Source organism: Brachyistius frenatus, unplaced genomic scaffold, assembly GCF_029030835.1.
Source record: "Brachyistius frenatus isolate BFR_SWC_R1_liver_20210118 unplaced genomic scaffold, ASM2903083v1 Contig_157, whole genome shotgun sequence".
NCBI classification, from domain to species: Eukaryota; Metazoa; Chordata; class Actinopteri; family Embiotocidae; genus Brachyistius; species Brachyistius frenatus.
Window position 1 is genome coordinate 530,218 of NW_027210756.1, and position 17,083 is coordinate 547,300.

At 42.7% G+C, this 17,083-nt stretch overlaps 2 protein-coding genes across 2 annotated transcripts; one reads left to right on the plus strand and one right to left on the minus strand.

The window, feature by feature from the left end:
• The first annotated feature begins 88 nt into the window (after positions 1-88).
• Positions 89-6,374, plus strand: stk36 (serine/threonine kinase 36 (fused homolog, Drosophila)). Its single transcript, XM_069716469.1, has 20 exons — positions 89-372; positions 455-595; positions 721-798; positions 878-1,008; positions 1,270-1,519; positions 1,921-2,014; positions 2,136-2,317; positions 2,404-2,579; positions 2,669-2,753; positions 2,908-3,039; positions 3,129-3,305; positions 3,394-3,485; positions 3,614-3,677; positions 3,833-3,943; positions 4,036-4,110; positions 4,204-4,321; positions 4,408-4,534; positions 4,626-4,806; positions 5,018-5,959; positions 6,260-6,374. The coding sequence occupies exons 1-20, from the start codon at positions 289-291 to the stop codon at positions 6,353-6,355; spliced, it is 3,336 nt and encodes a 1,111-aa protein (XP_069572570.1). The 5' UTR covers positions 89-288; the 3' UTR covers positions 6,356-6,374.
• Positions 6,375-7,330: 956 nt separating this feature from the next.
• On the minus strand, positions 7,331-12,380 carry atf5a (activating transcription factor 5a). Its single transcript, XM_069716428.1, has 4 exons — positions 12,081-12,380; positions 10,926-11,174; positions 9,422-10,610; positions 7,331-9,329 (listed from the first exon to the last, which is right to left on the minus strand). Exons 2-4 carry the CDS (start codon positions 11,065-11,067, stop codon positions 9,143-9,145), a joined length of 1,518 nt encoding a protein of 505 aa, XP_069572529.1. The 5' UTR covers positions 11,068-11,174; positions 12,081-12,380; the 3' UTR covers positions 7,331-9,142.
• Positions 12,381-17,083: the final 4,703 nt, after the last annotated feature.

Genomic DNA, 17,083 nt, shown 5'->3' on the forward strand with positions numbered 1-17,083 from the left:
ATATATGTATGGCGAGTCAAACTTTACTTTGTCTTCTGTTACTTTTGTAAATTGGCAGTTAATCTTGCCAGCATTTCGTCGTATTGTTTTGTTACCATACCCCCAAAAAGTAAGAGTAGTCCCTGCAGCTGTAAATTAACAAGAGCCAGAAAGCTACGAGCCATTACTTGTGAGTTGTAAAGTTACATTTTGTCGAGGTGAAACAGAGAGAGACAGGTTACCGATGCGAACAGGTTTTGAGTTCAGTTTGTGTCGGTTGCAGTTTGTCTGCCGCCGCTTCTCCTTGACATGAATTTGTACCACGTTTTGGAGCTGGTGGGGGAAGGCTCGTTTGGTCAAGTTTACAAGGGAAGGAAGAAATGTACGGGCCAGGTAAGCTTTGATACGAACATATTTGTGTTTTTCTATTTCTTAAACCACACCGTTTCACCCTGTGTCAACGTTTGTCCATCAGGTGGTGGCTTTAAAGTTCATGCCGAAGGTGGGTCGGTCTGAAAAGGAGCTGCGAAGTCTCAAGAGAGAAATTGAGATTATGAGGGGTCTTCAGCATCCAAACATTGTCCAGCTCTTTGATAGCTTCGAGACTGAAGCTGAGGTGTGTTTTCAATCTTGTTTAACAAACTCAAGAGTCTATTTTAGTTCACAGAAAGTTGCTGTTTCGTAGATTCTTTGATCTCCAAAACGTATCTGAGTTCATATTCCCTTATACGTTTGCCACAGGTTGTAGTTGTCACCGAGTATGCAGAGGGACAGTTGTTCCAGATTCTTGAGGATGACGGGAACTTGCCAGAGAGCCAGGTATTCACTGTTTTTACAATTAGGCCACACACTATCACAATTGTACATGATTCACATTGGACTCTTCCCTACTTTCAAGGTCCGGGAGATTGCCTGTCAGCTGGTCTCAGCTTTGTATTATTTACACTCCCATCGCATCCTTCATCGTGACATGAAACCGCAAAACATCCTGTTGGGAAAAAGTGGTGTGGTGAAACTGTGTGACTTTGGGTAGGTTGAATACATACAGCATGTTTTTCATAACCTAAAATTTCCTCGTGAATATGTACATTTCTGTAAAGCATTGCCTGCATCTGCCTGTGAGCCATCATTATAAAAGAGTAGGCATAATAATGTGTTTGCAGTACAGAAGAGACTTGATGTTCTCTGCATGTACATTGGCAAAAAAAAAAAAAAAAAAATCCAGTATTGTGCATCCCAAGTATTAATCATTTCCTAAAGCATAAATTGCATGATGTAATCTTGCTGTAGGTTTGCCAGAGCAATGAGCGTCTCCACCTTGGTGCTGACTTCTATCAAGGGAACGCCACTGTACATGTCTCCTGAGCTGGTAGAGGAGAAGCCGTATGACCACACAGCTGATCTCTGGTCTCTGGGCTGCATCCTTTATGAACTCCACACGGGGGCGCCTCCGTTCTACACTAACTCCATCTTCCACCTGGTGCAGCTCATCGTGAGAAACCCAATCAAGTGGCCGGACACGATGAGCAACACCTGCACGGTACAGTTACAGTTACAGTGGCGTTGCAGATGGGATTTCTAACGAGGCGAGCTGGTTGAACTTGAAGCCTTGTTGTTCCTTTGTATAACCAGGTGGCTACGAGCTGTGCCAGAGGGCAAGAGGGTTTTTAGAAATACTTGTTTTTTTATACGCCCCCAGTGCAAATCATTTTGACCAAATACTAAAAACAATTTTTTTAGTTTTTCAGTTTTTTCTTGGCTTAAAAGAAGTTAAATTAAAAAATACATCTCCCTATTGTCTTCAATCACAGCTATAACTCGGCTAAGGGGGTCAATAGAGACAAAGCGCAAAGTTTGCATATGTATGACAAACAAAATATTTTTGCTTGAGTCACAGTCATCTATATTATCATTATTATTATTGTCTAATATTTCCCTCAGAGTTTCCTGAAAGGCTTGTTGACCAAAGACCCTCAGAAACGGTTGTCATGGCCAGACCTCCTGCACCATCCCTTTGTTGCTGATGAGGTTTTAGGTGATGCCAAAAACGTAACATTTTAATGGAAACTTTCCAAATATGAATGGAATTCGTGTGTTTTTAGAATACTGCGCAGTTTGACTTTGATGGTTTTATTCCCATCGTGATGTGTCGACAGTGCTGTCAGACACAAGTGTTTTCAGCCCTCTGACGGTCACACCCAGCCCAGACATAGTGGCACTGAAACTGCAGCAAGTGGCAGAAAAGTCTGTGCCGAATTCTGGGGAGAGCAGATTACTGCGAAGGGCCAGGGAACATTGCGACAACAGAAAGAAACCAGTCAGCAGTGACAATGCCAAAGTGAGTCGTACATTGATATTTTTTTTTCTTTGTAAAATTGGGGAAATGGAAATCCATGTTTTGACCTGTTCTATGTATTTTAACAGAAGAAGAAGGATGGAATGGGAAGTGAAAGGGCGAACCCTGTGAAGGCTGCGGCGTCCCCGGGAGAGAGCGTCCCCAGCGTCAACACCACCAGTGATGTTTCTGTGACAACGGGCCAATTAGATCAAAATCCAAGCCTCAACCAAAACACTGCAGCCAGCACGAGATCGAAACACAGGTGTTGACAGAAGCTCAGTGTAGAGACGTAATATACTCACAAAACAGATTTCGGTCTGTGTTCACAGCTCTGACCCTTTTTCTCTGCAGGGGTCAGATCAGCAGAGACTACGAACTGCAATTTCCCTCTGTGGTGGTCGGGCCACGACAAGTGTGGCGATGCAAAGACGGGGAGGTCAGTGAACGTTGTTTTTCAAAGTGAAAAGAGGTTGTCAATTTAGAATATGTTTACTCTTTGTCAGTAGCGCATCTGCCTTGGAAACAAAGTAATTGTTTACCATCTAAAAAGAATTGTGCCTGACTGTATCTATACTGTCTTGTTCTTTCAGGATGTCGACTGTGAGGAGTATTGGGAGAATCTGGCGCTAGAAACAGATCCAAGCAGGCAGCAGAAAGAACTACTAGACTACAGTGCCATTATACCTCAGCTTAAATCCAAGATCCTGGTATTTAAAGCTCAGGTAATTCGGTACAATTTTCAACTGAGTATGAATTGATTTTTTTTCCCCAAAACAGTTTTGTATTCACTCTCTTTTTTTGTTTTGTTCAGCTCACAGGTGGTGTTGTAAAAGAAGTGCAGCAGATTCACCAACCACTGAAGGTCCTGCATAATCTGATACTGATGACTGACCTCGAGAAGTCGCACCACATCAGCTGTGAACTTGGACTACCCCGTGTCCTCTTTGACCTCATCCATGATATCGTAGAAAACCCAGATTTCATCAAGGTTACTGCTCATAAATGGAACAAAAGTCAACGATGCTCTAGTCCTGCAACTGTGTCTCTAACTTTTTTGTACATTTCCTCTTGCTCAGCAACAGTGGAGTGTGTCTGCTCTTGGAGTAATTATGACAGTGCTCATGGTCTACTGGGAGATGCACAATAACCAGATGGAAGAAGAACATAGGTTTGATCCTTCTTTTCTTCACTGAAGCTGATTTTGTTCATTTGTTGAATACTGCGTGTACAAGGACTGACTATCACACATCACAGTCAGGTAAATGCTGCAGCTCATCATTTGCTCTTATACTTTAGACTGGAAGACTTCATCAAGCCCTTCAACACAATTCTTAGTCAACCGGATCTCAGTCCTTTGGCAGTAAGTCCCTACTGAACCTGGTTTACAATAACTTTCGGCCATGCTTCACATGCCATCTATTTTGTGTCTCTAGCAATAGCTTTTTGCTGTACAGTAAACTGATCTGATGTGTGACACAGTTGATTTTTGGTATCTCTTTTTTTTTTTTTTTTTAGCCTCTGGCTGCCTCTGTTTTGTCTCTCTTCACACAATGTGACGTTGATGTCCAAGTTGATGTGGAGAATCTCGTGTCCTTTCTGAAAACTCTGTCCCTGGACTCATGTGAGGTACTAAATCACTGATAATTTGACAGTAAATCATAAAAGTTTTAAGTGATTTTCAATTGCCTGTGCTGTTTTTTTGTTGTTTGCATTGTCAGCCCCAAATTACACTCCCCTCCGGTTGGGGACTCTGTGATGGCCTCCTGTCTTTACTCCTACACGCACTATCTGAGGTCAGACTGCAACTAAATACATTTGCTTGAATTGATTTCAGAGACAGACCAGCACCTCATGTCTGTGCTCTGCCTCTTTCTTCTTTTTAACAGCATGAAAATGCCCCGGTATCTTCGTCTTTAAATCCAGTTCAGTTTCTGGATCTATGGAAAAATATCGGTACTTCATTAGCCAGCACAACACCAGACTTGGACTTCTGTTCCGCAAAGGGTAAATATAGGCCTCCTCTGAAACCCACTGTATTTAAAAACACTTTAAAGTGTTGGAAAAGTTGACTTTTTTATCTTTCATTTCAGGGCTGCATTCCTTCCTGTCTACTGTGCTGCTCGTCTTCACCAAGGATCCATACTCATGCATTCCCCTGTTTTCTGAAAGTAGATCCAAATCTGTAGACACTCTCGGCCGGCTGCTGGGCACCGACTGGTTTGTGTTCTGATTTACCTCCTGTTTCATTTGTACCACAAATCTGCAATGCCTGGCGCTAACAATAGCATTTTTTTTTTATACCCTGCAGCCTTCATTTGTTTCCCAAAGGCAGTCCCGGGAGACCTGAGGTGGATCTGAGTCACGACAGCTTATCCACATTGAGCTGCCAGTTGTTGTGTTTTCCATTTGCCCTGGACCTGCCGTCACACACCATGTCCATGATTCTCCAGCTGTATGACAGTTGTGGTATTGTTGCAAGCCTCCTGCAGGTTAGGGCCTTCCTGTGCTCCAATAAAGACCTCACTGACAAACATAATTCTCTGATGCAACGCAGGATAACTCTTGCACCAGGCTCTCGTCTGGCATGCACTACTGTACACTAATGTGTCTGTACTTTTGGGAGAGCGCTGTGTTTTTTGTTGTTGGTGGTTTGATGTGTGACGAGTTGTCTGCGTGATTTTGTTTTTCATGTTTTGGCAGGTAATTCAAACTCTCCCCCTTCCACTGCTCGAGCTGCCTCTCTCCCTGCTGAGCCGTTTGCTCTTGTGCGATCCCGAGCGCTCCGTTTCCCGCCTCAGAAAAGCTGCTCCTGGCTTTTTGTCACCGCCCCGGGACCTCCAGCTCGCTGCCCCCAGAGATCAGACTCCTCCAACCAGAACTGCCAGCTCTCTGCTCTCTGACCTGCTGCAGCTGGATGTTTTGTGGGACTCTGCCCTGGAGCTCCTAACTCTGTTTTCCCAAGTGGCCCGTTGTTCCTCTCCGCCTGCCTGCCCTCAGCTTCATGTGGAAGCCTCAGTGCTGCAGCAGGCGCTGACTCACTCTTATGACCAGATCAGGGGGGCCACATGCAGACTTCTGGGAAATGTGGATCCATTTGGGCCTGCTACATCAGACACCCTGCAGCCTGTCATTTTCAAAGGCATCATTGACTGTGCTCATGATTCTTGCATGCCTGTCCGGCGGATGGCTTGCAGGGCAGTGGGGAACTGGTTGGGATATATTGCGGCAAGATCGGGGTTTAAAATGTGCGGGTCCGATGGAAAGGGCAGCGACGTGACAGGGTGCGGAAAAAAGAACGAACAAAACAAGCACAAGAGTTCACATACTGAGACGGCAGGCGATTTGGAAACGATACCAGAGCAGAGAGTTGACGATGAGGAGGGGAGAAGATGGCTAGAGGAAGCCAGGAGGACGGCGGCAATGCTGGCATCTCTGACTACGGACCCCGATGCCGTCACACGTCGTCACTGTTGTGCAGCTCTGGGGAACCTGGTAAACATTGATGGCGCTGCACCCTTGTTGTTGGAGGAAGACGTGTGCAGCCTACTTCTGAGAGCTGCATGCACGGATTCCCATAATGCAGTGAGACAAGCTGCCATAGAAACTCTGTGCGTGTACAGCCGGCAGGATGCGTTACGTCAGGTAATGAAATGAACAGGTTATAGCAGGACAGATGACCGCATCACATTAAGTCTGTTGCTGGAACTTTTTATCAATGTTACATGTTTTAAATACAAAAGAAAAGAAAAAGAAAAAAAAAACAGTTCACACTTTTACTGCCCTTAAGGCTTCCCTTAATTACTGCATTGCTTTGAGCTTGTTGATCCTTTATATAAACGTGTTCACCGCATATACTTTCATGGGTCAGGAACATTATTTTGTCTCAATCACTTGTACATAAATATTTTCACAGGTTTCCCCTTCTTTTGCATTTATTTGAAGGTCCTGATGTCCCTGGATGCCAGTAAGAAACTTCTTGAGGCTTCCCAACACACCCCTTCACAGTGTGACTACCACCAGCTCATTGGACAGCTGTAAGTGGATCCACCACCTGAAATGATGGCGGATCAAAAAAATTGAAAAATAAACTTCTCCTTTCTTACTTTACTGTACTTTCTCCTGTCTTAAGCAATGTGTTAGAACACTACATAATAATAAAGTTAAAAAAAATCTATAAAAGGAATTGTAAAACAGTTTAATGTTTAATTTCATGAAGCCAATTCTAATTTCATAAGAAAAACAGGAGTACAAACTCCAGAGAAACGACAGTAGAATTTCTTTCTAATTAACAATTATTTTATTTTTTTGTTATAGCTTTTTGTCCTCTCCCAATATAAGGAACAGTCGTTAAAACAGAAACAAGTAAGTGGGGGAATTAACTTCTGCATTGGAAATATTTCTCCGCGCAGATTTCCGTTTAATTTTGGTTGTGTTCAGGTGTTGCGCACATTTCATAACTTAAATAGGCAATTTTTTTGGTTGGACCATATTTTAATAGACCATGTTGCCGTGTTGGCTTTCGTTTGTTGTAAAAAATTGTAAAGACCTTCGTGGTAAATCTCGAGATCGGCGTTTGTGGGTTATAGAAATAACACCGAGTTGATTTAACTGCCGCTGGCCACAGCAGATGGCGAACGGCATTTTCCGATGACAGGATGATTAATTATCTGTTCATTCCTTTTTATAAATTGTGTGATAATGCATTTCGCACCGTGACGGTGACTAAACACAAAGGAATCAATAATTATAGTAGTAAAAAAAAAGTTTTCCTGTCAGTAATTGGAACTAAAGCTGCCGGGTTGGAAACGAAAAGGAGCGCATGTCCGCGTCCATCAGGCCCTGAAGGAACTCTACTTTGCCTACAAAAAAAAAAATTCCATTTAAGTCATCCAAAAAGGATTACTTTATTTTCAGCCTCAATTATATTATATTATATTCTCTCATTATGTTGACAAAAATCATTTTTAACCAAGAGTCGGAAAGAAAACATCGGAAAAAAACCCCACAACGGGCCAAGTTTATGACACGCTTTATTTTCTAAAGGAAAATAAAAGTTGACATCACACAAAGGAAATATACATATATTATTAAATTACAAAGCGTCGGTATGTGCCGTCAGTACATATTTTTGGTTTTAATAATCGGAGTTGATAGTACACCGCAGGGGCTCAAACAACGTGACAAGAACCAAATAAATAACTGACCAGACACCAGCGCTTATATTCAAGATTGTCTTAAAATAAATATGCATAGAAAATAAAACTATCCTTGCAATAGGAATGTATAACAGTAACAGTGGTTGTTATTTGCTTCAACTAGCAACAGATGAATTGTAAAATAATTCAGCAGTATCCTCTTACACTAAAGTTTATGCTGCGAAAGCCTCAACAAACAATCTAATGTGATTTTTTTTTTTGTGTGTGTGTTAATTTTACAGAAAGAAATGGTTCACACACACTCCACTCCCTGAACATACAAAAGTTGTTACAAATTAGTGCAGATCAGCCAGAGGCCTAAAAAACGTATTGCCTTAACAAGCAGTTTAGAGAGAGAAAAAAAAAAATCCTCCACTTATTTCTGAAACCCTAAAATGTCTATTCCGGAGAGAGAGTACATTAATGCAAAGGCATGCAGAGGGAGGCTGCTAGAACTCCGCTACTTACAATATTTGTACATTTGGAAAAAACAATTCTTACATTAGGAAAACCTGTGTCAGTGAAATCTTTGCCATGAAAACTGAGTCTCCAAGTTATCTGATGTTTGTAGGACTGGAGGAGAAATCCTGAGCTGCAAAACAGATTGTACAAATTGCAATATAATTTCAAGAGAAGAAAACTTTACAGCCGCCACACAATTAAATGTCAGTTTAACATCCTCTAAAAATAATTGATGTTTTGGTCACAGAATATATAACTTGGTCATTATTTGCAACCATTATTAAAATAAAACAGCAATGGTTTGATTTGTTATATTAAAAAATAATGTAAATATCTGAAAAATTAAAACAAATGGAAATACAGAAGACAAAGTAATGTTTCGCGCAATTGCAGGGTAAAACGCTCAAAATGTACAAATTCCATTAACAGAGAAATATTTAGAGCGAAAGTCTGAAGTAACCTGAAATCAATCAAATGCTTTGTCACAAAAATAATAATAAAATTATACAATTGTTAGATTTCTGATCAACGTTTTTTTTTTTTTCCTCTTGTGTGTATCAGCGGTTCTTTCTTTAAAAGTCAATACATATTCAACAGTTCAAAATTTTCTCACCAATTGCCATGTTTGCTGTTGAAAGAAATTATTCGAGAAAACTATTTGATTTAAAAGATGTGTTCAAACTGAAACGTTGACACCAACAACACATTTGACAACAACTATTGAAAAGGGCGATACAGCAACCGCAAATAAAAAAATTAAAATAAAATAAAATAGAAAAAAAAAAACATCAAGTTCTATTGTTGACATCAATTTCAATGTAAGGCTGTTAAAAATATAAAACCTGCGTAATGAACATTACTTCTGCAGAAATAACCCTATTTCAATTAGTAGATTCCCAATGAGCGAGATTTACTAAAAAATGATTGTCATTTAAAGCATTGCAATGCCACAGTGCAGGCTCAAGTGATTTGAGTGTGAAAGCAATGGAAGCATTAGATAGTGTTGATTCACAATGTAAAAAATAATTCACATCAGCAACGCATGCATTTACACTCCTCGCCATGAAAAAAAAAAAATTCACATTCAATTCTGGACAAACTTAAAGACACAAAAAGCACCGCATTTCCCTGTTCGTCTCTCTTTGAGTGTACTTGCAGCAGGGTGGTGTTATGCTGATGTGTCCTGCTTGAGCCTTTGGCTACGGGCCTTGTAAACTTCAATCAGCAGGTCTTTAACATACTGGATTTCACGTTCTACGGACTCTGCCTTGTCCCGGAGCTCCCGGTTCCTCCCTTCAAGGCAATGCAGTTGTTCCTCCAAAGAATCCAGCTCCGCCCTCTTTCGCTGGCGATACCTGCATTAACCAAAACGGAGATTTAATTAAAGCTGCTCACTCGCGACATCGTGTCCACGCGCACATTTGATCAAGCAGAAACTGAAACGTACCTATGGGCGGCAGTTTTGTTCTGATCTCGCTTCTTTTGCTTGCGCTCCCCGCCTTCAGCTGGAATGAGGTCCTCTTCGTATTTCATAGCACAGTGGTCTTCCTTCAGCCTGCATGCTTGTCTGTGCCCTGAAGAGTCAAGGTTCAGACTCTCCCTAGCCATCAAAAGACACTCAGGGCCCTGATCCTCAAGGAAATTACAGTGTAAATCATGTTGAGCTATCTGGAGACTCTCTGTTTTCACCTGTTCGTTGATGTTGCCTAAGAAACTGTGATAGGCCTCGGACTGCGGCGTCGCTGGAAGATAACACCCTTCGCCGCTCCCGGTTTTCCAAGAAACGGTGGCTTTTGTCACCTCCACGCTCGCTTTCATGCTGCTCAGCAGCTCACTGGTGCTGGTGCCTCCGCTGACCTCCCTCATGCTATACATCAACAGATCCTCTTTCTTATGAGGGACATCAAGTGATCCACCGAAGCCAAATCCGCCACCAACAACCTTCGCACCACCTATCACATCTTGGGTGAAACAGCAATTCTTCTCTTCTTTGGCTAAAACGGCACATCGTCTGACCTCGACTGCACTACCCAGGCAGTAGCTTTTCCCTACCAGCTGCTCGTCCTCTACACAGCCGTAATTACCTGTAAGTGTCACAGCGGAGTTACCTGAGTTACTTCCTTTGGAGCTCAACAAACTGTTGTCATAGCCTTCGCTGAACCTCACACCATCAGGAACTCTTTTCCTACCACACCCACTGGGGCGACCGCAGCTGTACGGGGCGTGTCTTGGAATTTTGGATCGCCCAATGGGCCCGCCACAGATGCTCAGCAGGTCCAGTTCTCCGGTTGCCAGGGTAACAAGGAGTGGGCTGGATTCCGATTGGTTCGATGTAGAGTATGATGCGTAAGGCAGCTGACTGAACGGCTGAGGACCCGCCGGCAATGGACCCCTGTCGCATTTTCCCAGCCTCGGCCCTTTCTCCGGCAGTGGTTCAGACAGGAAGTAGTCCTCTAGCTGGGCAAGTTCCTCTTGCAGCAGAGAGGTCATGACCTCCAAGTCAGAGGGCACCTGGATATCATTCTGAAGGGGTGAAGGGGGAAGGGAGGCATTGGTGGAGGAGGGAGGGGAAGGAGGGTTTGGGAGGTACGAGGAGAAATCCACTTCTTCCGTCATCCAGTCAGTGAGACCATCACCTATCGAGGAGGGGAGAAAAACTGCATTCGTTACGAGCTGTTAAAAAAAAAAAAAAAAAAAAAAAAAAAAAACGTCCATGCAAGTATGAAAATAGCAGTAATCCTACAGGACACGTCGCAGTTCTCTAAAAGGCATAATCTGATCAACTACAGTAAATGCAAAGCAAAAAAAAAAATTTGTATAAAGTTGCAGCGTCTCGATATAACAGACGTAGCTAGTTTATTACTTACTGTTCAAGAAGGACGAATGTGGTGCAGTGCCGAGCCCACCTGAAATGGGGAAAAATATAAAAAAGTGTGCTCGCTGCAACTCACCAATTAAGTGCTGACTCTCCTCTGACACCTCCCCCCTGCACCCCTGTGATTGGCTGTGGTTAGCCTGTGGGTGAGAGAGAGCGAGGGGGTCTGCCGGGCAGACACGAAGACTCTTCCAAACAGGAGCTGATGTTGCCATCATTTTGTCTGTTGGTGCTTTGATTCAGTCCAAGTCCAAGCATATGCTGAGAGCAAGCAGGGTCTGACAGATGGGCCACAGAGAGCAGGGCTGGATGAGCATAATGAAACCTAGGGGGTAAACAGAAATAAGGATCAGAGATCTGTGGGACTTTAAAAAGATCCAGCAGTCGACTGATAGGATCAGAAATGTCAGCCTGTGCTGCCCTCAGCAAGTTTCCCAACATCACTCCGGTTTTTTTTTGTTTTGATTAGAGGGTACAATGAAGAAATCACCTGCGCCTCCTTGTGTGTATTTGAAGAATCCACAGTTTACTCTCATGAAGAAAGAGCTTCTAAAGGCCAACTACTGAAAAAGCACAATCAAAAACTTTTTTTTTAAAAAAAACCAAAAAACCCAACCCTCAGATTTAGTGATACACAAGTGGGAGCTGCGTCCTTTGGGCTTTGAACTGCCTCAACCAAATGCACTTGATGTCCTCGAAGCACGTGGGATTTAGGGACCAAGGGCCCAGCTGTTGACAAGTGGCACCACAGTAACAGCATGTCTCTTTAAGTGAGAGACACACCGATGGTTAAATCGGATTAACGCGGATCAGCTGCTTCTAATCGTCCTGTGTTGAAATTAATCACCACTGTTTGATCACTTGAGCAGTTTAGATTACAACACGAGATCAAATGAAAAGCAGCTGACAACAGAAAGTTTTAGGTGTGTTTATCTATTGTATCTCCGCCAGATAGCCTCCAGGAAATTCAAAACAGCTCCTCTTGATTGTTATCAAAGTCACCACAAACAGTTCGGGAACCAGCGTTAAATCTGAGCAAATAGTTTAAAATAAAAACAAATAATAATACCAAAAAAAAAGAAGTAAAAAGTGTAAAGAAACCCCACAACGAACAGAACACTCCGCATGTGACACACCAAACACAACCAAGTGATCACTGTAACAACACGGTACACTTGACAGCAGCAGTGTGGACAGAGAGGACAGAGAGGACAGAGAGAGTTGGACTTACTCCATTCTTGCAGAAAAAATGTAGAGCACTTGTGGGTGCGTTGCTGAAGCAAAGCACGTCTTTCTTTTCCTGGTCCGACAACTGAGCGCAATTAAAGAGCCATATTTCAGCTCGGAAAATCCGGGACAACGCAAAAACGACGAGATGTTGCTTTGTTGTGGTCGACCTGTAAACTGAGCAGCAGCGTAATTGTGACAAAGCATCAGTTCATTCACACCTAGCAACCAACTGCGTCACCAGGATATTAAACCGAGCTGCTCCGAGTAGATCCCTCCGCCCCTCCCTCCGCGGCCCGCCGAAGGACGTCCCGCACCCACCGCCGGGCTCCCTTCATACCAGCAGCGAGGTACTTGTGCCGCCTTGTTGCTTGATTTGAAAGTCATAGTTACAGCACGTTAACGCATTACCGATGGGATTTTGGTATAATTTCTCGCGTTGCTGTTGTAATACATTTTGTTTCACGTAGAAAATAACGCTGCTCGCGTTGATTAAGAAAAAAAATAAATAATAATAAACACAAAAAGCGAGAAATATATTATGAAAAGAAAGTTCAGCGGGCATTTTAAATATACAAAACAGTCATTTAATGAGAGGCGAATACAAACTCAGCGTCACAAATACAACTGAGCTGTGAAATTTCGAGGCGGAGGAGAAATAACAAGTTCGAGGCATGGCATTGTTTTTGTAGAGGGACTATTTGATTCACAACACACTTTGTTGTTTAGTCGAAGTCTTGTTGCATCTCCGTTGCATCAGTGGTCCGCGCTCACAGCGATTGGCTGCGCGGGCTCAAACTGTCGTCCTGTAATTGGTGGGACTCGGTTGCATGTGAAATATGATTGGTCGGTGGTAGGCAAGGCAAAGCATCACTGTGTTGTTATCTTTTTTTTTCTTTTTCCCCTTCCTCTTTCTCAGTGCAGACTGTGCACATGTTTCACGTAAACAAACCGGGTATGGAGATCGGTGCAGCAGTTGTTAAAGCTGAGGGCAGCTCTGATATTTGTCTTACGAACTCATTTATATATATTGTGGGAAAAGTAACAGCATCAGTGGTCATCAAGTCCTGGGTGGGAAAAGTCTTGACTGATTATACAGTTTAGAAAACGAATAATTAACTCTCAATGCATATTGTCACTGCAGGAATATAATCTCTTTATATAAATATTTTTCAATTACTCTATTGTAATCCTGCCAAATTAGTTTATTAGTTGTTTATTTAGGACCTGTCAGCTCATATGTCAACTGTCTGCACAGTTTCATTGGGGCAGACAGTGAACAACAGAAGATGAGTTATATACTCCGTATTGTTTTCCAGATATACTTTGAGAGTCCTTATTTTTGTGGCTACGGTAGAACCAAATGAAGTTACCGCTCATGACTATCGATAACACTTATGTGGGGGAATAAAGCTTTGTTTTTTTCTCCTCTCAGCAAATCCCGAAGCTGAGCAAAAGTGCTGTTCTCCTGTTGCTATAGCAATAGCGGACACTGCCCCCTATTTTAGACTTGTTTTCTGGTTGCTGTTGCCATGGGATTTGCATCTCTCTCTCTCTCTCTCTCTCTCTCTCTCTCTCTCTCTCTCTCTCTCTCTCTCTCTCTCTCTCTCTCCCCTCCCTCCCTCCCTCCCTCCCTCCCTACCTCCCTACCTCCCTCCTTACCTACTGTTTTCCTTCCACCTCACCTCTGTTTCTACACCCCTCCCTATCCAACCATTCCTCCATCTCATTTGCTGAGTTGCATCTCTGTGACAGTCTCATTTTGCCAAAACCAATAGGTTTATTTCCAGTTCTGCTGAATTTACATATTGACGGGCCACTAGTGTCTAGCCTGTAATAGATTTGTCCACTTAGAGGCTTGTCTGCGTTTCGAGTGGAAGTCTGAAAACATCCAAAATTGTATTGATTGCTCGTAATCACATTATTATTAGTGGCTGCAGAGGAGTTGTTTCCACACACAGATAAAGCGAACAGGGTCAGAAACTCTGTATCTGTAGATTATATTGAATTTGAGTAAAATGTCCCGTGCAGGACTCTTAACATTCGGTGTCCATCTTTAAAAATCGGACATTTAAAGGGACAGAGGAGCTATTCAGCAAAAAGCCCACCGTTTGGTTGCTGCCATATGAGCGCAGCTTTGAGAGATTTGTTGAAAGGCAGCCTGATGCAATCTAGATAAATGTGGTCGTAATGGAGAGCAGATTGAGATAGTAGTAGCTGGTGAAGTTGGCGGGTCTCCCAGGAAATCGCTGACTGCTCTCTCTGTCTGTATTAATTGGTCCACTGAGGGCTTCCTGTTTGCGCATCAGGAGAGAAATCCAAGGTGCTCCCTGTCACTGCATGGCTGCATTCCCCTGTCGTCTCCACTATTAAGTACAATTTCCTTTCATTTTCCTGTCATTATTTAGGAAGAGATGTAAAATGTGTTAATTACACAGCAAAGCACCTCAATCTTGCTTTCGATAGTCCGATGGGCTCAGTGTCAGAGCAAAACCTGGATGATATGACCGTTCCCAGTTGTTAAAACAACACTACCAAACTTTAACAAGCCATTTAGACGAACAACTTAGGATCACACTGGACGTCAGATATATCTGAGATGTACATTTTTTTTCTACAGCGAGACAAGCCTGTCCATCAGTTGATGCCCAGATTCATCGTCTGAATTTTGTGTGAGCCGAGAAGTCAAAAAAGTCCATGCTGCATGCCAAGTGCACGTATGGCACGTTAGTAAGGGTTACACCATCATTTCATCATCATCTCTCTCAGAATTTATTGTCCTCAACTTTTGCCCCTCTTTGAACATACGAAGAAAACATGGAATTCAGTTACGACTTGTGAATGGGAGCCTCTCAGAGGGGATTTGGGGATGTTTCTGTGTGTGTTCAGCCTGCTGATCACCTGCGTTTGTTTGTATGTTTGGCAGGAAAACAGGTAATCGAGTATCCCCCCCCCAAAAAAAAAAAGTGACGAGCATAATGTGATTTATATTCATGAATGTTGTTTCAACTAGGCTAAGTTTATTTGCAGTCACCCGTGACAGATCGTAACCAAGTCAGTCACAGGGTTGTTTATTTACTATTCCTCAAAGACTTCGTGGTAAATTAGAGGTGTTTGATGTAAAGGACTACAGCGTCTGTTTTGCCCTCCTTTGGGATCTCACAGCTTTTATCACTCCTTACTACCTCAAAAACTCCTGAAGGTATCCTGAACGGAGGCGTTCATGGCACACGAGGCTCAAACCATACTGACCTGGTGCGATAAAGTAAAACCCGTACCTGTAAAAGCTGACGTAAATAACAGCACGTCGATTGGTTGCCACATGTTTTGATCGTTTTGAAGGGGAAAAAAATTACAGATGAAGTGAGAAAAAAAACAGCAACATAAACAACAGAATCCCCGAGATGATAAAATGTTAGTTAAGTGCAACAGATTTTTGCTCAAATGTGTTCGCACATGACTTGTGATCTTCAAAATTTGAGCTCTTTAAGGGTCCCAAGTGGTTCCTCGGTGTCATTTCCAGCACTCAGGCCATGTGATGCTGCTCTGCAGAACCATTTAAACCCCAGAGGCTCGGCGTCTATCACCTCTGGAGCTTCACACAGCCGACAGTCATTCGGGCCGTGTGCTGCATGTGCTGCATGTGCTGTCCACTTATCAGAGCTTAGCTTTCACCAAACTTGTATTTTATTGACTCTGAACTTTAAATTCTGGATGTTAATTCAGTCAGTCATTTTAAAACTACTAGCTTTACAATATTATAATTCATGACTTCACTATCACATGAAGTTTGAGTCATGTGGGGGCTGCTTTCTATCAGAGAGACTTTATATTCATTTATCTGTAAATCTTAACTCCTAAACGTGCATGCAAACAAATACACAGAGGTTAAAGGTCAAAGCCATGATACTTCAACATGATCATGTAGTGGACAGAAGGATTCAAGTAGGGCAACATAAAGATAAAACAACCAGTCCTGTTCTAAATTGTTCTCTTTCTTTTCTATGTTGAAATATCATTATTTAAAAATCACTGAAGTTGTACAGTGTGACAGTCAATGAAATGAAAAGAAAAATATCCCACAGTGGGATGCAGTCATCGTATTCACTATGCATGTTTTTGTTGGCATCATTAGGTCAACGCTGGCACTTCTCCCCTCTGGATATTTTTCACACATCACTGTTATGCTCGGCGTGAAATCCGAACGCATTGTAGTTTAATGACTTGTATATTGTGCGCCGTATTTTGAATTAATGACTGTCGTTTTCCGTTCTCTTCACAGAGAGTGGAGATGATTTGTTGAAGGCAGTAAACATTGGGAGTGGAAGTTTGGATGGCGTATCAGATGCATTTAGTGAAATATGTTTTCATCTGCTGTGTGTGTGTGTGTGTGTGTGTGTGTGTTTTCTCGGAGGGGGAGCATGTTCGGGGCTGGGCAAGAGATTTTTCTCTTTAATCTCCCAAATTAATCTGAACTCATGTGGATATGAAAACTTATAAATTACAAATGCCTGCTCTGAAATGTTGTGAAGGGTGTGGGAGTGGAGGTCTCTGACAGGTGCTGCTGTAAACTTTCCCTCCGAGCTGAGAGATATCTCCATTTCGTCAGATTTTTTGAGCTTGTTTTCCGACAAGGTTAACATCTCCCATTAATATTGACAAAATCATGCGAGACCTTTGCTAATTCGCAGCCCGACTGTCTTATTTGTGCGATAAAGGCCCGGGGAAAGGGCCAGTCAGAGTGTGTAAAAAGTGAGACAAGATCACCCGGGGCTCATTAATATTTCACCAACAATAAGGGTGGGTGTCACTCATGCTCATCACCACGGTAATGAGCTCACACTGCCCGCTTAAAGATCTATTTATTATTCAGCTGGGCGCACCAGAGACTCAAAAGATCCTGAATGACACGATATGTGAAAATCTCTCCCAAGGTCAGAGAAGTGGTTGTTAGTGAAGCCGCAGATGGTGTGTGAGTTATAAGTGGGAGCCTTTAGCTGCGCTGAA